The sequence below is a fragment of the Salvelinus alpinus genome, chromosome 18 (genome assembly GCF_045679555.1).
Source record: "Salvelinus alpinus chromosome 18, SLU_Salpinus.1, whole genome shotgun sequence".
In the NCBI taxonomy this organism is placed as follows: domain Eukaryota; kingdom Metazoa; phylum Chordata; class Actinopteri; order Salmoniformes; family Salmonidae; genus Salvelinus; species Salvelinus alpinus.
Genome location: NC_092103.1, coordinates 32580655 through 32603396, shown reverse-complemented (window position 1 = coordinate 32603396; position 22742 = coordinate 32580655). Strand labels below are relative to the sequence as shown.

Sequence of the window (22742 nt, the reverse complement as noted above, 5' to 3'; positions counted from 1 at the left end):
GAAGGGCACGTGTTGGTCGATGGGTAAACATAAAAAAAAGCAGACATTGAATATCCCTTTGAGCGTGGTGAAGTTATTAACTACACTTTGAATGGTGTATCAATACACCCAGTCACTACAAAGTTACAGGCGTCTTTCCTAACTCAGTTGCCAGAGAGGAAGGAAACCTCTCAGGGATTTCACCATGAGGCCAATGGTGACTTTAAAACAGTTACAAAGTTTAATGGCTGTGATAGGATAAAAACTGAGGATGCATCAAAAACATTGTAGTTACTCCACAATACTAACCTAAATGTCAGATTGAAAAGAAGGAAGCCTGTACAGAATACAAATATTCCTAAACATGCATCCTGTTTGCATTAAGGCATGACAGTAAAACTGAAAAAAATGTGGCAAAGAAATTAACTTTATGTTCTGAATACAAAGGGTTATATTTGGGGCAAATCCAACACAACCCATCACTGAGTACCACTCATCATATTTTCAGGCATGGTGGTGGTTGCATCATGTTATGGGAATGCTTGTCATCGGAAAGGACTAGAGTGTTTTTTAAGATAAATTCAAAAAGGCACTCGCACATCTGAGTAATCTTATTTGCAGGTGCATGGCAACAATTGAACAAAAAAATAAACGGAATAGAGCTAAGGACTGGCAAAATCCTAGAGGAAAACCTGGTTCAGTCTGCTTTCCAACAGACACTGGGAAACACATTCACCTTTCAGCAGGACAATAACCTAAAACACAAGGCCAAATATATACTGTAGTGGCTTACCAAGGCGACATCGAATGTTCCTGAGTGGCCTAGTTATAGTTTTGATTTAAATCGGCGTGAAAATCTATGATAAGACTTGAATATGGCTGTCTAGCAATGACAAACAACCAACTTGACAGAGCTTGAAGAATTGTTTTAAGAATAATGTGCAAATATTGTACAATCCAGGTGGCAAAGCTCTTAGAGATTTACCTAGAAAGACTCACAGCAATAATCACTGCCAAATGTGATTCTAATATGTATTGACTGAGGGGTGTGAATACTTGAGTAAATGAGATATTGCTGTATTTCATTTTCAATAAATGTGCACAAATAAAAAAAAATACAATTCACTTTGTCTTTATGGGGCATTGTGTGTAAATGGGTGAGAAAAAAATCAATTTAATCCATTTTGAATTCAGTTTGTAACACAACAAAATGTGGACTAAGTCAAAGGGTATGAATACTTTCTGAAGGCACTGTATGGACATGTATTCTAATGAGGGGTGGAGGTGGCGGAACACATTAAGACAGCAATGATTTTCAGTCGTAATCAGGATGCCAGAATAAGGATTTTAGAAATGGTGTAACTTCACTTACTATAAACATGTTTTGCTTCACAAGATCATATTCTAACTGTGGATGCTATAACTATTAATAAAAAAAGATGAAACATTTAACTTACTATTTGTATGTAGAGAGGTGATGATAGTCTTCCAACAGTCTGTAAAAGAGTGAGAAAAATGAATAAAACATATTTTTGTCCACATCTTATTGATGGTGGATTTTTGGATCAAGGTAGACTAACATAATACCAGTGTTTAGGTGAGTTGCAGTAATATTTCATTTAGAAAAATTGCAAATTGTGACTAAAAACCATTTAATGATAAGTAATTCTCTGTTTCTGAGATAAAGAGGGCGCCTTCCAGTAACACTATGGTGTCAATTTACATTTATTTTTAAATAATACAATAAATATACTACAAATGACAATTGGCTGTGGGTAGAGAGTTACAACATCACCATTCTCTCTCCACTTCACAATTATGGACATGACCGTTTTCAATTTTAGCATATGAAATGTAGCATTCTACCTATTTTAATAATAAAAAGTGGGTTGGAGATCATGTCATTGTAAAGTATAAAAACAAGAGAAAAAAACTTTACAATTTCATGCATACAGATAGGTTTTAATGCTTCAAAAGACATACAAGAGTGGGTGGCCACAGTAAACTTGAATTTATTGACATAAAAACCAATATATCTTCTATCCTCTCTTACACAGACAAGACCATAAAAACTAACGAACAGACAAACGTAAAACAATAAAAAAACAAAAAACAAAACAAAACAAAAAACTTTATTGGCAGCATTACTGCTGGTTCTGAAAATTTACAAAAATGTTTTGTCCTTTTATTGAAAGCAAACATGTTAAATTTGGAGTGCTTCATCGAAATGAATATTAAAAATTGATGATCAATAAGTGTATCTTAACGTAAAAGGTTCAAGTCACATATCTAGAAGGTAAAAACAAAAAACATAACAAAAAACAAGCTACTTATGCAGGACAGTAAAACTTTCTGTGGCAGATGCTGTAGTGGTCAAAAGCAGGCAGAGTGCATAGTTTGTACAAGGGTATAACTAGCGCTTAAGAAAGTAAAACAACAGTTACATCAGAAGACCCCAAACAACAATACAAAAACAAGCTTTGCATCTGGCTTTTCTACCTTTAAGCGGGCTAATCTGATGGACTATTAGATATCGTTCACTTAAAAAAAAAATCTAAATTTGTCATTTTTATTTTTTAAATATATGTTTGAAAATATATTTTTGACTTGTACATGACACATCTGATTTTAATCATCATTAGACAATTCTACCACATTTTCAAATAGTGGATTTCAAAATACGTAGTGGATTCTTGGCCCTCTAGGAACTTAAAGCTATATAAAAAAAAGCCTTTGGTAAGAAAGTTAATGGTTTCAGGTACCAAAACTCCAAACTGTTCCTCGGCCATGTGCTTTGGAATACTCAAATGGGGAGACACTCCGTACCCATTCCAAACCAGTCACCTTCACCCCCAACCCCGAAAAAGAAAAGCAGTAAAAAGCTTGACGAAGTGAAAAAGATTATCCATTGTACATAACACCAATCATGAGATCCATTCACAAAATGCACCATGTCTTGGAACCATGCATCGCTTCTACCGTTTTCTTTCTTTTTTAAAGACATCTAAGAAAATTTAAAAAAATTAGCACCACATTCGGCAACTGAGTACAATCTTATTTCTATTAGCACATTCCAAGTAATTTGCAGTATGATCAGACGCTGTTAGTTTTTACTAAGTGGGCCTTGGAAGCAGAGAAATACATAAAATAAAATACTGCATGGATCTATGAATGAATATGAAGCAAACTGGCATGCATTAAAACACCCCTGGACATAAATAAGAATGTAGCGAAGATGTTGTGTCAGAGGTGATGGCTAAGAGGGTCAGGGTCAGGGACAGACAGGGTAGTCATGGTGACAAGTTAACATCACCACCATCAGCTTACTGTACTTACAAAATAACAACAAACTTGAAAATATAATAGCACCACAGGAGAAAGAATAGCACCTAAGTATTGATTTCTTGTGTTTCATTGAAAAGTGACATCTCCTGCTGCATATATAGTTTGATAGAGTAGAAATATGGAAGTATTGAAGGAAAAAAATATCAAAGTTGTTTATTAAGTTAATAAAATCTCAAAATGCACCCAAAATAGAGGACACAAGAAGAGGAGGAATGTTTGTCATTTTTATCTTGACACATTATCTGTTATGGTAATCAACTCTCACATACTAGCGCTGAGTAATATTTCCATATTTTATTTTCATTCGGTTCTTAAATTACAATAAGGTGTTCTTCACACCCAGCAACAAGACAAGCCCTCCTCATCTATTCTCCAATTTACATGTCCAATTCCTTACTTTAGTATCTGCGAATTTGATGTATTCCAATGACCATCATCTTTTACCTCACGTCTTAAAAGGTCACATGCATGTTTTGAAGCCAGAAACAATAAACATTACCAGGAAAAATATACAGAAAGTACTTACAAACATACAAAAAATATTTATATATATTTATATATATAAGTTCCATTCAGAAGAATGGGGAGACAATTATGCACAAAACAAAGCTTCCGAAATGAATGAATGAGCAAACGAATGAACTAATTAATAAAATATTCAAAGAGGGAATTGAGAGGGAGACAAAAAAACAACAACAAAAAACAATAAAAAAAAACAAAGAAGAAAACTGCCACATGGGATGGAGTCCATGGCAACCTTCTGAAACCAGTGGAGTAGCAGGTAAAAGTTTGCCTCCGGTGAGTTCGACAACCAGACTGGATTTACATCAAGTGCTCTGGGAGTGTGTGGAGGTTTGGGAACGGTGATAGGGGTCATGGGTGAAGATAGGGGTCGGTAGTATCTGACTTATTCAGTTTCAAAACTTGCATGTGATGGAGAAGGCACACTGAGGTTACAAGGTTGCTCTTTTTTTATTATTCTTATCGAATCCTCTAGAAATTTATTGTAGTATTCTCATCTTGATTTTTGTGTATTTTATTCATATTTGTTGCTTTTGGACACAGAATGTTTTACACAAATACAAATTGTCCTATTCATGTGTTTTGTTTCTGAGAAAATAAATATGCTTTTTATTTTCTCCATTTTGTTCAGTAAACAGTCTTAGCCGATGAAACAGACAGGACCCACTTCGAATCCAAACTTCTGCGTAGCCCCGCCGAAATCATTGAACATGATGTCAACAAAAGGCACCTGTTCCACCTTTGGTGTGTTGATCTCCAGTACTGTCTTTTCATAGCCCTTTTTCAACTGAAAAACAGAGAGGGATAGACAGAGTGAGAAAGTGCTACTGTACTTCGACCTCTATATACAGTATACAGTAGGGTTTATTTTTTGCATCAAATCTTAAATTCATTCCCCCCACCCCACACAGACATACAATTCACTCCCCCCACACAGACACACAATTCACCCCCCCCCCCCCCCCCCCCATCAGATAACATCAGATAACATTCATATATTAGTCATTTCTGAGACTCACTTAGACAATTCAGTTGATGATACAGCAGTAGCAATACAAGGATATAACATCTATAGAAGAGACAGAAATGCTGATGGGGGAGGTGTTGCTGTATATATTCAGAGCCATATCCCTGTAATGCTTTGAGAATATCTTATGTCAAGTGTTATTGAAGTGTTGTGGTTGCAGGTTCACTTGGCACATCTAAAGCATTTTCTTTTGGGGTGTTGCTATAGGCCACCAAGTGCTAATAGTCAGAATCTAAATAATATGTGTGAAATGCTTGATAGTGTATGTGATGTAAGCAGAGAGATGTTTATGTTCTTGGGGACCTGAATATTGACTGGTTTTCATCAAGCTGTCCACTAAAAAGGAAGCTTCTTACTGTAACCAGTGCCTGTAATCTGGTTCAGGTTATTAATTTACAAACACTACAGGAACAAGATCATCCACATGTACAGATCACATGTATCCGTACCCATTGGATGCAGTGATCACAATAGTGGCTATATCCAGGAAAGCCAAAGTTCCAAAAGCTGGGCCTAAAATAGTGTATAAGAGATCATACAAAAGATTTTGTTGTGACTCTTATGTGGATGATGCTAAAATTGGTTGGTATGATATGATTAATAAGGAGCATCCAGACATTGCACTTGATGAATTTATGAAATTGCTTCTTGAAGTGGTGACCTGTCATTCAGGTCATTTTTTGGGGGGCGGTGTCACAATGGCGTGTATAAGTGGCAGAGGAAGTCAGGCGCAGGAGAGTCAAATAGAGTGTAGAATGGAGTACTTTAATTAAAGTCCTAGTAATCTGCTCCATAACACTCACGGAAAAAATATAAAACAAATCTGGGTACGAAGACCCGTCGCACACCTATACACAATTAACACAACACATGACAACGAACAATCTCTGACAAACACATGAAGGGAAACAGAGGGTTAAATACACAACAGGTAATGAATGGGATTGACAACAGGTGTGTGGGAAGACAAGACAAAACCAATGGAAAATGAAAAATGGATCGATGATGACTAGAAGACCGGTGAAGTCGACCGCCGAACACCGCCCGGACAAGGAGAGGCAACGACTTCGGCAGAAGTCGTGACAGGCGGGGGCTTGCCTGTTTTGCATATTATTTTGGAATTAATATGTAACACATCAGTTTGCAAACAATGTAAAAAAATAATAATATATATATATATCATTACGTTAACTTCACTAGGGTAGGGGGCAGCATTCGGAATTTTGGATGAAAAGCGTTCCCAAATTAAACTGCTTGCTACTCAGGCTCAGAAGATAGGATATGCATATAATTAGTATATTTGGATAGAAAACACTCTAAAGTTTCCAAAACTGTTAAAATAATGTTTGTGAGTATAACAGAACTGATATGGCAGGCGAAAACCCGAAGACAATCCAACCAGGAAGTACTATTATTTTGAAAGGCTGTTTTTCCATTGAAAGCCTATCCACCATACAAAGACTTATGACCTAGTTCACGAGCCCTATTGCTTCACCTACTTGTGGCCAGTCTTTAGGCATTGTTTCAGGCTTTTACTCTGAAAAATTAGGGAGATACAGCACTTTCAATCAGAAGCCAGTGGAAAATTCCAGACATTAGCCATGCGCCTGATCGGGAATGCGCCTTTCTTGTTTCTCCTTTCCTATTGACGAAACTTTTGTCCGGTTGAAATATTATTGATTATTTATGACAAAAACAACAGGAGGATTGATTTTAAACATCGTTTGGCATGTTTCTACTAACTTTTATTGTACTTTTTTAAAACTTTTCGTCTGGACTTAAGCATTCGGATTACTGGACAAAACGCGCAAACAAAAAGGAGGTTTTTGGTCATAAAGAGGGACATTAATGAACAAAACAAACATTTATTGTCTGACATGGAGACCTGGGAGTGCCACCAGATGAAGATCATCAAATGTAAGTGATTCATTTTAATGCTATTTCTGACTAGCGTCCTACTTGTACCAGAGAGGTTAATAAAGGCACATACAAACAATTTTTTGCTTTATTGAGTAAGGCAGCTCCAAAATGCAGGTGTTTCAGCCTAGCTCAGTGCTTTCTGTGGTGGTGGGGGACAGCCAGCTGAAAATACGGAGCGTAGGTGTTGGTAATGTTTTCTAGTAGTTCTGTCACTCATGGGGAAACTACGTTACCGCCAAGTCTAAGGGTAGAGCTTGAAAATTCAAGCCCCTTGGGTGCTGCCATAGAGTGCCATTTGAAGTGCCCATCCAAGAAGGCTCAAGGTCATTGGCCACAGATAAAATTATGTCAAATCACGTTTTATCTACAGTAGCTTTGATTGGACTGATCATGTCAACATCATACTTTCAAAATCTTAGCTAGCAGTCATCATCATGAATCAAGTCGACAATCTACTGGCAAATCCTTTTTAATCCTTGTCATATGAAGAGAAAAAATGAAGAGAAATTATAGATTAAACGTATCGGTGCTCATCGGCCATTGGCCATAAGCATTACACAACAAGTCGGAAATCACAAATTACAGAATGAGTGGTTTGGAAAGAATCAGTGGCTAACTGCAAACATTGCAAAGCAATCACTAGTCTGCTATTCAGTGGAGTGGATGTGTGGTCCCAAGTCTGGGATTAAGGATCTCTTTTCCAAGCTTAAAATGATAAACATAAAAAATTGGCCATGCTGTCAATGAAGCGTGATTGGTGCTACGCTCAAAACAACTGTTAACTTAGAACAGCGAAATCTGACTTCAGTGAGTTCAAGACAACGAGGAATTCTGGAAAAATAAGCTCCAACTGGGAAAATATGTGTTGAACGGTCATCCAACTCGGAATTCTAAATCCGGAACTTGGGCCTCTTTCTAGAGCTACGACCAGAAGATCACTGACCTCATCATGATTCTACCTTGTTTTTTTCCGAGTTCCCAGTTGTCTTGAAAGAACCATATATCCAGAGAATGCTAAACTTTGATAACAAAGTTTGATGACAAAATTTGCCCACAGCACAACAAGGTGAATCCAAAAATGTATTGTATGCTGCTGCATAAATTATGTAATATGCCAGGGAGATATGTATACTGTAGCAAAGAAAGTAATAATAAGTGAATGTGTTGTGTATCAAGCTGTTAGTAGCCCATGTGCCCCACCCTAATATTTTAGTCTATTTTCCCCTCTTAATTTCGCCTATTATTCTTACTTGGTGGAGCACATGTAGCCTATAACCTGTTATATGAGAAATGTAATCATTGAATATTCTAAGAGATTTCATTGTCTGCTTATATGCCCCCTTTATTCATCCCTTTATTCATGCTCCTTTTATTCATCCATTTAGCCCATCCAACTACCTCATCCCCTTACTGTATTTATTTATTTATCTTGCTCCTTTGCACCCCAGTATCTCTACTTGCACATTCATCTTCTGCACATCAATCACTCCAGTGTTTAATTGGTATATTGTAATTGCTTCGCCACCATGGCCTATTTATTGCCTTTACCCCCCTTATCTTCCCTCATTTGCACACACTGTATATAGACTTTTTCTACTGTATTATTGACTGTATGTTTGTTTATTCCATGTGTAACTCTGTGTTGTTGTATGTGTCGAACTGCTTTGCTTTATCTTGGTCAGGTCGCAGTTGTAAATGAGAACTTGTTCTCAACTAACCTACCTGGTTAAATAAAGGTGAAAAAAAAAAAATCCTACAGTTTCTGACTTGGTGTACAGGGAGAACACTGTAAAGAACGGCCCATGTTCTGAATTCTGTCGCTGTACATTTCAAAAGTGCTGAACAAATAGTTATATTGACTATGTCTGTCCTAGCTCACTCATTAATGTCTTTATTGAAATTACAGATTGCCTCTTATCTGCTTGTTGTCCTCTTATGCCATACTTTGTACATCTTAATTATCTGCAGAAACCACATTTGTTTAAGTAATCAGCCATATCAGCATTTCTTTTTTTTAAGACAGTAAATTAGGCTGAATTATCTGTTTCGCTGCCAGACAAGGCTCCACTGATAGCCAGGTGTAAAAAGAAAAATACTGTATTATGAAGCCAAGATCAATGATATAAAGCATGATGTAACATTTTTGGGGGAATACTTTAAATGAAATTATGGGCAGAAAGACTATTTCAACTCCATCTTTCATCAAATCAGATGGCTTATTCATCACAAAACCATTTGATGTTACCAAATATTAAATGATTACTTCATTGGCAAAGTGGGCAAACTTAGGCAGGAAATGCCAACAATGTACAGTGAGCCATCGTATTCATGCATAAAAAACAAATAATGTGAGAAAAGCATTAAGTTTGATTTTTGAAAATAAGGTGTGGGAGGTGGGAAAATTATTGTTATCAATCAATAATGACAAACCTCCTGGCATTGACAATGTAGATGGAAAGCTACTGAGGACGGTAGCTGACTCTATAGCCCCTCTTATCTGTCATATCTTTAATCTGAGCCTAGAGGAAACCACCCAAGAGTGGTTGACCAAATACAATGCTATTTCTCTGTAAACAAACTAACAACAGCCTTTCAGCATGCTTATAGAGAATGGCACTCAACATGTACTGCACTGACACAAATGACTGATGATTGGTTGAAAAAAATTGATAATAAGAAGGTTGTGGAAGCTGTACAGTTAAATTTTAGTGCAGCCTTTGATATTATTCACCATTTTATTTTTTATTTAACCTTTATTTAACCTTTATTTAACTAGGCAAGTCAGTTAAGAACAAATTCTTACTTTACAAACCATAACCTGTTGTTGAAAAAACATATGTGTTATGGCTTATCAACGTCTGCCATATTATGGATTCAGAGATATCTAATAGAACTCAAAGGGTTTTCTTTAATGGAAGCTTCTCTAATGTCAAACATGGAATCAAATCAAATCAAGTTCATTTTATATAGCCCTTCGTACATCAGCTAATATCTCGAAGTGCTGTACAGAAACCCAGCCTAAAACCCCAAACAGCAAGCAATGCAGGTGTAGAAGCACGGTGTGGTGTACCGCAGGGCAGCTCTCTAGGCCCTGTACTCTTTTCTATTTTTACCAATGACCTGTCACTGGCATTAAACAAAGCATGTATGCTGATGATTCAACCATATATGCATCAGCAACTACAGCTAATGAAATCACTGAAACCCTTAACAAAGAGTTGCTGTTTGTTTTGAAATGGGTAGCTAGTAATAAACTGGTCCTGGACATCTCTAAAACTAAGAGCATTGTATTTGGTACAAATCATTCCCTAAGTTCTAGTCCTCAGCTGAATCTGGTAATGAACAAGTTGAGGAGACTAAATTACTTGGCGTTACCTTAGATTGTAAACTGTCATGGTCAAAACCTATCGATTCAATGGTTGTAAAGATGGGGGGAGGTCTGTCCGTAATAAAGAGATGCTCTGCTTTTTTGACACCACACTCCAAAAAGCAAGTTCTGCAGGCTTTTGTCTTATCTTGATTATTGTCCAGTCGTGTGGTCGAGTGCTTCAAGGAAAGACCTAGTTAATCTGCAGCTGGGCCAGAACAGAGTGGCCAGTCTTGCTCTTCATTGTAATCAGAGGGCTGATATAAATACTACTGTATGCATGCCAGTGTCTCTTGGCTAAGAGGTGAGGAGAGACTGGCTGCATCACTTCTTCTTTTTATAAGAAACATTAATGTGTTGAAAATCCCAAATTGTTTGCATAGTCAATTTACACACAGCTCTGACACACACTTACCCCACCAGACATTCCGCCAGGGGTCTTTTCACAGTCTGTTCACAATCCAGGACAAATTCAAGAAAGCGTACAGTTTTATATAGAGCCATTATTGCATGGAATCTCATATTGCTCAAATAAAAAGCAAACCTGGTTTCAAAAAACAGATAAAGCAACACCTCACCGCACAATGCCTCTCCCCTATTTGACCTAGATAGTTTGTGTGTCTGTATTGATATGTAGGCTACATATGCCTTTAGTAATTTGTTTTTGTTTTTAATGTAGTTCTGCCCTTGAGCTGTTGTCTATTAATGTTCTGTATTATGTCATGTTTCATGTTTTGTGTAGACCCCAGGAAGAGTAGCTGCTGCTTTTGCAACAGCTAATGGGGATCCGAATAAAATACCAAATACCAAAACAAAGACACACAATTCACTCCCCCACCCCACACAAACACACAATTCACTCCCCCACCCCACACAGACACACAATTCACTCCCCCACCCCACCCCACACAAACACACAATTCACACCCCCCACCCCACACAGACACACAATTCACACCCCCCACCCCACACAGACACACAATTCACTCCCCCACCCCACACAAACACACAATTCATTCCCCCCACCCCACACAGTCACACAATTCACTCCCCCCACCCCACACAAACACACAATTCATTCCCCCCACTCCACACAGACACACAATTCACTCCCCCACCCCACACAAACACACAATTCACTCCCCCACCCCACACAGACACACAATTCACTCCCCCACCCCACAGACACACAATTCACTCCCCCCACCCCACACAGACACACAATTCACTCCCCCCACCCCACACAGACACACAACTCACTCCCCCCACCCCACACAAACACACAATTCACTCCCCACACCGACACACAATTCACCACCCCACCACACACAAACGCCGTTATACACATGACCGTCAAATCCCCTTACTCACACCTATGCCCTATGCCCCACACACACACACACACACACACACACACACACACACACACACACACACACACACACACACACACACACACACACACACACACACACACACACACACACACACACACACACACACACACACACACACACACACACAAACCCTTCCATCCACTCACCGCACAGCCGTCCACCACGGCTCTGATGTAGGGGTTGTTATCATAGGACATCTCCTCGTCGTTGGAGCCCAGGAAGCGGATGGCCTTGTCGTATGAGTCCCCGTCCTGGTTGTGCCAGGCCACCGACTGGTAGCAGTTGTAGGTGAGGTTCTGGCGGGCGGCCGCGCTCAGCAGACGCAGGAAGGTCATCTGGACCACACCAATGGGGTTGCCCTCAGCGTCCACGTACGAGAGCTAGACAGGGAGGAAAGGAGATATAGGGTCTAGGCCGGAACAGACACTGTGGACTAATACAGACACTATACATACATACTATACATATTTGGGTATGTATGTACACCCTATTCCCTAAATAGTGCACTACTTTTGAGCAGCGCTCTTGCGAAAAGTAGTACACTATTTAAAGAATAGGGTGCCATTTCAGACACAACATTGCTTTATTGTTTGTTCTCTACCAAGAACACTCAAATCTACACATCACACCATTCTCATATACTGTGAGCTGTCTTGGGAGGGTTTCTCGCTTTTATTTGTGAATTCTAATTCTGACACCGAGTAGTGTCGTTGTGGGATTATGATTTCATATGACTTTAGACGGAGTGTTTCGCAGACAACAGACTGTAGGTGTATGCAGCAGCATGGCGGACTCAGGGCAATGACACACCGTCACTCAAACATGTCAGCATTCCTCACCTCTCTTTCCGATGCTACGGCTGCTTTCACAGAATTATAGAAAGTCAATCGGTGCGCGCAGTGCGCCGCGACACGGGTTTGTCCCATCAGTCACTGCAGCACCAGGGAGAGAGGGGGGTTGTGGGTAAGGAGATCAACGGCGGCCGGCTCGTCTCCAGAGAGTATGCTAAGCTTCATTACCCATAATTCATGGCGGCGCTACGTGAGTAGGATAGAATTCCGATTCCTCAGACGACAAATCAGGAGGGGGGATATACCAGAGGTGTTCCGGCTAGGTCCTTTAGAGTGAAATATCTAGGCTGTCATCAACCAGCTTTGGGAGAGATGGAGAGGCTTGCTGTATTATGGGGTCTGTCTGTCTGGGGCTCTATGAGTAAGCTTGTGTCTGAGAAACAGTAAGGCAGACAGGAGTTACTACAGGAGCTCTAATCTACAGGCTCTGGGGCCTTAGATACTGACTGGCTTATTCTCTGCTGAAAGACTTCAATGGTTCTGTAGGAATAGCAGTCTACTAGCAATGAACAAGTGATGACTACTCTCAATCGTGGAGCTAACCGTAATTGAACACTTAAGCTTTAATTAAGAAAATTATGGAAATGTATTGTTTTGAAAGGAGCTCATTAGTAAATGTAAAACATAATTGTATAAATGAAAAATAATAATGGTTTGGTTTAATCGTTTTCCACAATTTAGAATTAGCCTAATTCGCCATGTTTAAGTGGAATTCTAAACCAACATGTGTTCTATTATATTAATGTAGCTAGGATCTAATGATTACAAATCATGCCTGATGACCCGTCCATTTGGGAACATCAGTCTTTGGTGTGATGCTATTTTACGCTGGAGATCCGTTTCCATACCAACCAACAGCGTTCCACCATCTGTTCCACAGGGTTCTCTTCTTCTTTCAGACAAACAGGACTGACTGAGACCAAGAGCCAAGCACATGCAACGCCCGTGCCATGCAGTCACAGCAGAGAGCCACTAATGTGTGTGTATAGATACATTCTCTCTCTCTCATGCACACACAGACACACACACACATATGACTCAACCTGGACAATAATGGACATTACAGATTACTATTAAAGGGAAGTCAATCAAATCTGTTGTACTGTATTTTCAGGAACCCACAAGGTGGCCACACCATCATTAGATAGGAATTTGGGCTCATAGAGGATGATAACTATATCCATTGTGTCCAAGTAACAGTGTCTGTCTGTGAATCAGTGGCTCTTAAAGGGAGTAGTATCCCTCACCCCTGTGAGTGTTCAGGTACTCAGAAAAGCTAGGTCCTCCCCTGCTCCTGTCTGTTCCTCCCCCTCCCTCATCCCCCTCCCTCATCCCTCCTCCCCGCTCTGCCCCGCAGAACCAGTGTGTAGAAACAGCCCTACATCGCCATGGAAACATTACCTCTTCATCGCAGCCGCAAGTCAAAAGTGGGTGTACCCAGAAGCCCTTGGGAATGTGACTGAGTGCCTGACTTTTGACTGTTCACATTGAATCAGTGTTGTAATCCTCTTGTGATTGAATGGGTAGGTGAATGTGTGGAATGAGTGTAGCAGGAACAAAATGGTGCCTAATCACTCTCCTGTGACTAGCTTCACATGATTTATGAATAGGTATCTATACAGTATGAGTATCTATGAGCCAACTGGAAATGCTGAGGGCAATAGGAGTAGTTGTTATAAATAGAAATGTGTGTCTAACCATAAGAGGCACTCAGTCACTTCTAGGTGATGCTCTCCAACTTCAGAGAGAGGCAGGTTGAGTGGATGCATTTACACTCATACTTTCCCATGGCAACATTCAGTACCAACACACTGATTTACTCAATTCATTGACTTTTTGTACTACACTTACCTTTTTTAAAATGTATATTGAAGTTTTTCTTCAATGGAAAATTGTCTTTAACTTCTTCAACTACTAGTTGCCATGGTAAAGTATGTCTGTCAGTCTGTCTGTTCCACCAACGATGTCTCCCTCTATTCTGGAAGGAAGAGACTCACCTACTGCAGTATGTCTTACTGAAGTTGCGCTGAGCTGAGCTTGATTGTGCTGAACCATGCAGAGCAGTGTCGCCACAAACACAAGCCAGAGTGCCAGTCAAAGACCAGTGCCAACCAGTACAGGAACCATGCAGAACCAGTACCGACCAGAACCAGAACCAGAACCTAGAACCATGCAGGGCCCTCAGGCCCACAGAGACCCAGCCAGGAGTCACCCTAGCTGGGCCTCCAGAGACCTGTGGGCGTGCCACTTACCAGGGAACCTCGCTTGTAGCGACTATACCAAGAGCCTGGGGCGTCTTTGGGCCATTTTGCCATTTTGCTCTGTAAAATATGAGATGAGCTGTTCAGGAAAAAGGGAAGGGGACGGGTGGAAGGGGGGCGTCAGGGGGGCTTACCAGTTTACCACGTTTGAATTCACTGAACCAGGAGCCAGGGATCTCCTTTACCCAGGAGGTGAGCCTAGTCTGGGTATGGATGGAGCAAAACAGGGGGGAAGAGGAGGAGGACAAAAAATGGTTAAAGAAAGAAAAACAGTAAGAATAGCCTCCTGAAAGAAATAACAACGTTACCCCTCGTTCTTCTAAACCCTCCCTCCCTTGGTCCATCTGTGGTGTCTGAGAGACCTGCAGTAGTATTGTGTGACACTGAACAGCCCGGGAGAGTGTAAAATACCTTAGCAAGCCATTATCGCGTTTTGTGTAAACACTGGCTGGCAGCTAATTACTGATCAGATATTCATGAGTACACAGTGATTCATTAAGAGATGTTGAATGCATCCTAAATGGGCCCTAGTCAAAAGGAGTGCACTATAAAAGGAATAGGGTGCCATTTAGGATGCATCTGTTAGCCTCCAAAGGACCAGCTTAAAAATGCCCCCTTTCCCTTCAGCTAAGTGTTCTGCTCTATACCAAAATAGAAGTGACTATGCTTTTATGGTGTTCATTTAAGCTTCTTCTGTATACTGTAGGTAAAGACAAGTGGCTTTGTTTTGTGGTTTTCATTTAAAACTAGATAAGATATTGCTGCATAGCCAACAATAAGTCCATTTTCAATTACAAAGCAGTTAAGAGTCTGCTGTAGAGTGATCCAGAAGTAAAACTTTTGTTTTCTTCATTTAAATTCTATTCAGCTTTAGCTGCATTATAACTACCAATAAGTATCAGATACATTGCCAGTGATACTCCAGTGTGATATTCTGAATATTATTATACACCAGGAATGAGCTAGATCAGTCTGATACAGGGTTTATACAGGGCTTGTCATCAATGCCTTAATGTGTAAATGAATGTTCAGCTGGAGATCAATTAGCGCTGGGAGACAGCATACATTAAACACACCCTGCTGTCTTGAAAGGCACTTCCAGCTCTCCTAGCATGAGTGGAGCGAGCAGCAGGGGACCCCACTGGAGGAGACCACTAATACCCTAGAACTGATCCCCTCTACTGGAGGAGACCACTGATACCCTAGAACTGATCCCTTCTAATGAGGAGACAACTGATACCCTAGAAATGATCCCTTCTACTGAGGAGACAACTGATACCCTAGAACTGATCCCTCTACTGGAGGAGACCACTGATACCCTAGAACTGATCCCCTCTACTGGAGGAGACAACTGATACACTAGAACTGATCACCTCTACTGGAGGAGACAACTGATACTCTAGAACTGATCCCCTCTACTGGAGGAGACAACTGATACCCTAGAACTGATCCCCTCTACTGGAGGAGACCACTGATACCCTAGAACTGATCCCCTCTACTGGAGGAGACCACTGATATCCTAGAACTGATCCCCTCTACTGGAGGAGACCACTGATACCCTAGAACTGATCCCCTCTACAGGAGGAGACCACTGATACCCTAGAACTGATCCCCTCTACTGGAGGAGACAACTGATACCCTAGAACTGATCCCTTCTACTGGAGGAGACCACTGATACCCTAGAACTGATCCCCGCTACTGGAGGAGACCACTGATATCCTAGAACTGATCCCCTCTACTGGAGGAGACCACTGATACCCTAGAACTGATCCCCTCTACTGGAGGAGACAACTGATACCCTAGAACTGATCCCCTCTACTGGAGGAGACCACTGATACCCTAGAACTGATCCCCTCTACTGGAGGAGACAACTGATACCCTATAACTGATCCCCTCTACTGGAGGAGACCACTGATACCCTAGAACTGATCCCCTCTACTGGAGGAGACAATTGATACCCTAGAACTGATCCCCTCTACTGGAGGAGACCACTGATACCCTAGAACTGATCCCCTCTACTGGAGGAGACAACTGATACCCTAGAACTGAGCCCCTCTACTGTAGGAGACCACTGATACCCTAGAACTGATCCCCTCTACTGGAGGAGACCACTGATACCCTAGAACTGATCCCCTCTACTGGAGGAGACAACTGATACCCTAGAACTGATCCCCTCTACTGGAGGAGACCACTGATACCCTAGAACTGATCCCTCTACTGGAGGAGACCACTGATACCCTAGAACTGATCCCCTCTACTGGAGGAGACAACTGATACCCTAGAACTGATCCCCTCTACTGGAGGAGACCACTGATACCCTAGAACTGATCCCCTCTACTGGAGGAGACCACTGATACCCTAGAACTGATCCCCTCTACTGGAGGAGACCACTGATACCCTAGAACTGATCCCCTCTACTGGAGGAGACAACTGATACCCTATAACTATCCCCTCTACTGGAGGAGACCACTGATACCCTAGAACTGATCCCCTCTACTGGAGGAGACCACTGATACCCTAGAACTGATCCCCTCTACTGGAGGAGACCACTGATACCCTAGAACTGATCCCCTCTACTTCTAACTCTTCTTTTTCTCTCCTGTCCTTTATCTATCTACTGTACCTCCTCTCCTCTATCCTCTCCTCTGCATAACTCATGATGGGTAGACTAGGGATACAGTGTTCCAGGCTAGGAGGGAGAGAGAGGTGTGTGTGTGTGTGTGTGTGTGTGTGTGTGTGTGTGTGTGTGTGTGTGTGTGTGCGCACACCTTCCCATGTGTGTGTGCCCACATGTGTGCATGTCAATGTCAGGGTCTCTGACCATGTGCCATCTCTCCACTCCTTCACACTAACGAGGCCATCCCACTGGCCCATCAATCTGCCCGGCTATAAAAAGTCAAGTTCATTTATCTGAGTTTAAGCAAACTCCTGCTCCTCTGTGTCTCAATGTGCCAGCGGATCGTTAAAATGTCCTGTAGCTTAGAGCCCTTACAGATCTCCCCTGGCCTGCCGCAGACACAGTTTCCTGTGTTTTACCTCTCCTCTCCTGTCCTCTCCTGTCCCCCTCTCCTCTATACCATGCATAACCAACCAGCAGAAAATTCCTCTCTGGGTGCCTGTCACCTGCCATAACCTATTAGAGGTGACTGGGCCAGGGACGACACTAGGCCACTGACACTTACCTGGAGGATAGTACGGCAAAACTGTGTGTGTGTGCGCGCATGTGTGTTTGTGTGTGTGTGCGCGCGTGTGTGTTTCTGTGTGTGTGTACATGTGTGTTGAAGGGAGTCTTTGACTCTCTGTTGACAGTGAGGGACTGCCCCAAATATATTCTTTGACATCATGACATGTCATGTGTAACAGTGTGTAACTGTAACACCAAGGGTCGTACATGGAGCTGCTGCCCCCTCGGGGCTTGGAGGACCCTGGGTATTACACTCATACCAGTAAAGTAATAGTGATGCATGAATGTTACATATATGAGTGTTATGTGATTATGCAGTAGTGTCAGGAGAGAGGTATATATGATTTATATGTGTAGTAGTTTGCCTGGGGCCAGGGAAAAATACATAAATGTTAACTTATCTGCATCATACAGTCAGAGTTATTTAACCTGTCAATCAAATGGGGAATAGTTGACACTTGACAGAACAATGTAGAAAGATTTTTTTATACACACTTTTTCAATCAACCAGAAATATCACTTTGCCACGCAGGCATGATGCATTTGAATCATTTGTATTTCCCTCATTATATACACCAAAACCTATACAATGTGTATGGTTCGCATTTCTATCACTCTCAAAATGTGACAATTTTACCAGTGGTGAGTGTAAAAGCGCCATGACTTACCCCTTCAGACTTCTTATCAGGGTAGATACAGCTCTCTCCTCCTGCTGTGAAGTTGCAGTGGACCTTGAAAGAGTCCCTCGAGCAACCCTGGTTGGGGTCGATCCAGTATTCACCTGAAAACGACAAGAAATGGAGGGAGGGAGGGAGGGAGGGAGAAAATGGGGAAGAGGGAAAAGAAAGAGGGGAGGAGAGAGGGAAGGAGGGAACCTTAACAATTAGAAACTTTTTCATCAGAGATCATTCAATGTTTAAATTAGCATGATTTAGCATTCCAGGGAGAGACTATTCTATACCCCAAATCATCAAATACCAATCATATTTATAATCCTATTTCTCTATCACATTTAAATCCATTATAGTAGTGACACTTGGTCCTTGACCTATATAAAATAGTCCCACCTGTATGAAAAAGATGGCTAGCACCAGCCACCTTTTCCAAACAAGTTTCAAACAAGATTATTCCTGGGCTTCAGCACCGAACTTAGTAAGATTTCAGAATGTCAGATTTAGTATTTCAGATCTCAAATCGATGCCCACCGTCGGGGAAGTCAGGGTGGCAGAGCTGCAGGTCCTTGCAGGTGCGGGCGGGGTTGCCCTGTGTTCCGAGTGGGTGCTTCATCTGCTCGATCTCCAGCTTGAGGGAGTTGAGGGATCCGAAGATCTCCTCCATTCCATCGTCGTAGTCCTTGTAGTTGGCATCTGCATTGGCATCGTCCATCATCTGGCTGGCATCGATGTTCCTGCGGCTCCGCTTGGGGCTCGACTGCATGGGCAGCGGGTGGATGACATCCCCAGGAGGACCCTATCGGGGTGGAGAAGGAGAGAAAGGGGGAGAGGAGGAGACAGGGAAAGGAGAGGGGGGTGGAGATGAGGAAAGAAGAGGTGGGAGAGGGGGAGGAGGTGAGGAGGAGAGGAAGAGGTGAGGAGACGGGGAAATGAGAGTGGGAGGAGGGGAGAGGAAGAGGAGATGGGGAAAAGAGAAGAAGGAAAGGGGGAGAGGTGGAGGAGGAGAGAGGGAGAGAAAGAGGGTAAGAGGGAAAGAGGGAGAGAAATGGGAGAGAGATGTTTTAGTCAGGGTAAAACTACAAAACTACAAAACAACAACATGTAATGACATCACACAATCATGAAGATAACTTACAGGAGGCCCAGGTTGTCCAGGAACACCAGTCTCTCCCTTGGGACCAGTTTGACCCTGAGGAAGACAGGAAAGAACACAGCATCATACACACAGCCTCTATGGACAGTAGGACATGGTTTAGACTTTACAAGCCCATATACACAGCCTCTATGGACAGTAGGACATGGTTTAGACTTTACAAGCCCATATACACAGCCTCTATGGACAGTAGGACATGGTTTAGACTTTACAAGCCCATATACACAGCCTCTATGGACAGTAGGACATGGTTTAGACTTTACAAGCCCATATACACAGCCTCTATGGACAGTAGGACATGGTTTAGACTTTACAAGCCCATATACACAGCCTCTATGGACAGTAGGACATGGTGTAGACTTTACAAGCCCATATACACAGCCTCTGTGGACAGTAGGACATGGTTTAGACTTTACAAGCCCATATACACAGCCTCTATGGACAGTAGGACATGGTTTAGACTTTACAAGCCCATACACACAGCTTCTATGGACAGTAGGACATGGTTTAGACTTTACAAGCCCATACACACAGCTTCTATGGACAGTAGGACATGGTTTAGACTTTACAAGCCCATATACACAACTTATATGGACAGTAGGACATGGTTTAGACTTTACAAGCCTATATACACAACTTATATGGACAGTAGGACATGGTTTAGACTTTACAAGCCCATACACACAACTTATATGGACAGTAGGACATGGTTTAGACTTTACAAGCCCATATACACAACTTATATGGACAGTGGGACATGATTTCAAGGGGACAGTACGACATGGGACATGGTGGATTGTGGGGACGCTTACCGATGACCCCTTAGCTCCTTTAGGACCAGGAGGACCTGGTAATCCTGGAGGTCCCAGAGGACCAAGAGGACCTGAGGGGCCAGCAATACCCTGGAGGGAGAGAAGGAGAGAATAAAGACAGGAAGGAGAGAAGAGAGGCTGATCAAACCACACTTGACTGTTGACTTGATATGATCAACTGTATTATCAGACCAAACCACAACATGTCACTTTTTATTAGGTAAACATCGCTCAATAATCATGTAAACAACAGTTGTAGGTCTACTAACATTGTCTCCTTTGGGTCCTGATGTCCCCTGGGGGCCCGGCAGACCTCTGTCACCCTTCTCTCCCTGCTCTCCTGGAGGCCCGATCAGACCGATCAGACCAGGGTGGCCCTGAGGAGAAGAGAAACACAGATCAAAACAGGCATCAATAATCAATTAATTACTCACATCAATCTGCCTGTCAATCAATCTCGCTTCATATATCATTAGTGTGATGACTCACTGCACTGGGGCTAATACCAGATACATAATCAATAGGTTTGAACACCGAGCCGTCAGTTATCATTCACTTGAATGTGTATAGTATGGAATATACAGTATCTCCATCGACAGATTTCAAGTGTATCCCTATAGAATTTTAGACATCAACATCATTAGCAATGGAAGAAGATCAATACAGGATGTGACTTTTAGCCATGCATGCAACAGGTATGTTAATATTTGACTGTAATATTTACAGTATAGTACTTGTCAATAACCTACTGAAACAGGGGGTTGGGTTTTACCTTTTCTCCCTTAATGCCAGAGTCTCCCTTCAAACCTGGTAATCCTGGAGGACCCTGTGAGGGAGAGAGGAGGGAGAGAGGAGAGAGAGAGTGAGAAAGAAAGAGAGAGAGGAGAGAGAGAGCAAGAGAGGGAGAGATGGAAATAATATGGGAGAGTTGTAGCGGAGAGGGATGGAAGGAAGGGGGTAGAGAAGTAGAGAGGGAGGTAGAGTAAAAGAGATGAGGACATATAACATTACATGTCTGACCCAATAAGACAAGGTACTGTGAATCCTGTGACATCCAATGACCCGGGTTTACGGGTTAGAGATCAGAGATTAGTTGTCTCACCATGGGTCCAGGGGGTCCGTCGGGGCCTGAGGAACCTGGAAGACCTTGTTCCCCCTGCATGGAAACAAGATACGAGTCAATGCTTTAAGCCACTGATCTGATCTTTACATACAATATAAGGGTGGCAGGTAGCCTAGCTGTTAGAGCATTGGGCCAGTAACTGAAAGGTCACTGGTTCTAATCCCCTGCCGACAAGGTGAAAAATCTGTGTGCCATTGAGCAAGGCACTTAACGCTAATTGCTCCAGAGTCACCGCTGATAATGGCAGACCGTGGCTGTAACCACACTCTCAGGGGGATAAGGAAATACACATTTCCAATATACAATTGTACACGTATGAAATAGGACAAATGTAAGCAACCACCTAATTATTATTACAATATTGGTATTATTCCCTTATGCTTATATTGTGTGAATTAGAAATGGCTTTTGTAAGATCAGTCACTATAATCATCTATGAGTGTTGTAGAAAACTCATAGTTACTGTCCCTAGTTACTGTAATAGCTATGACACAAAGAAATTAAAATATTAAACAATGTTGTACTTACAACTGGGCCGGGGATACCTCTGAGACCTTCAGAACCTTGCTTGCCAGGTGCTCCCTGAGGACCAACGGGGCCTGTCTTTCCCTGTGGGCCCTCCAGACCAGACTCTCCCTTGGCTCCCTTCTCTCCTTGCCTGCCCTCGGGTCCAGTTGTACCATGGGGGCCTCTCTTTCCTGGTGGGCCAGAAGGACCTGACTCTCCGGTGGGTCCAGGAGAACCCTAAGAGATGAGAAAGGATATGGTTAAAGTACATGATCAGAGTGCTAAAACCTCTTGTACAGTACTTCTATGTTAACTGTAGTTACCTTCAGATATGAGAAATGCTCAGTTTGTTAGTGCTTGTTTGTCGTTAGACAGATGTAATAATACGTTAGGTGAGACTCACAGGTTGACCAGCCTCTCCGTCATCTCCCTTGTCACCAGGAGGACCGTCTAAACCCTGGCAGGAGGAGAAAGAGAGACATGGGGAAAGTTGCATGACACTGAATGGATAGGGCACAGTGTGGGATTTTTTACATTTCAATAGGTGCCAAAGCATTACAGAAACTGGATGCCAAAACAATGTCATTGTAACATTTCAGTGACTTACAGCCTGTCCGATC

The 22742-nt window shown here is 42.0% G+C and overlaps 1 protein-coding gene across 2 annotated transcripts in view; it reads right to left on the bottom strand.

Annotated features, from left to right (window-relative positions):
* Positions 1-3451: 3451 nt before the first annotated feature.
* Positions 3452-22742, bottom strand: part of LOC139544198 (collagen alpha-1(V) chain-like) — a 161627-nt gene continuing 142336 nt past the window's right edge. Inside the window, exons 48-60 of one of the 2 annotated variants that reach the window (XM_071351057.1) lie at positions 22730-22742; positions 22526-22579; positions 22144-22359; positions 21595-21648; positions 21265-21318; positions 20762-20869; positions 20493-20582; positions 19663-19716; positions 19059-19323; positions 18522-18634; positions 14804-14872; positions 11704-11937; positions 3452-4633 (exon numbers count right to left, since the gene is read on the bottom strand). The exon at positions 22730-22742 is cut by the window's right edge and continues 41 nt beyond it. In XM_071351057.1, coding sequence (XP_071207158.1) covers positions 4487-4633; positions 11704-11937; positions 14804-14872; positions 18522-18634; positions 19059-19323; positions 19663-19716; positions 20493-20582; positions 20762-20869; positions 21265-21318; positions 21595-21648; positions 22144-22359; positions 22526-22579; positions 22730-22742 — 1471 coding nt within the window. In that variant the 3' untranslated portion in view covers positions 3452-4486. Of the gene's footprint in view, positions 4634-11703; positions 11938-14660; positions 14730-14803; positions 14873-18521; positions 18635-19058; positions 19324-19662; positions 19717-20492; positions 20583-20761; positions 20870-21264; positions 21319-21594; positions 21649-22143; positions 22360-22525; positions 22580-22729 lie in introns of both variants that reach the window. The other variant, XM_071351058.1, reaches the window with a different exon arrangement.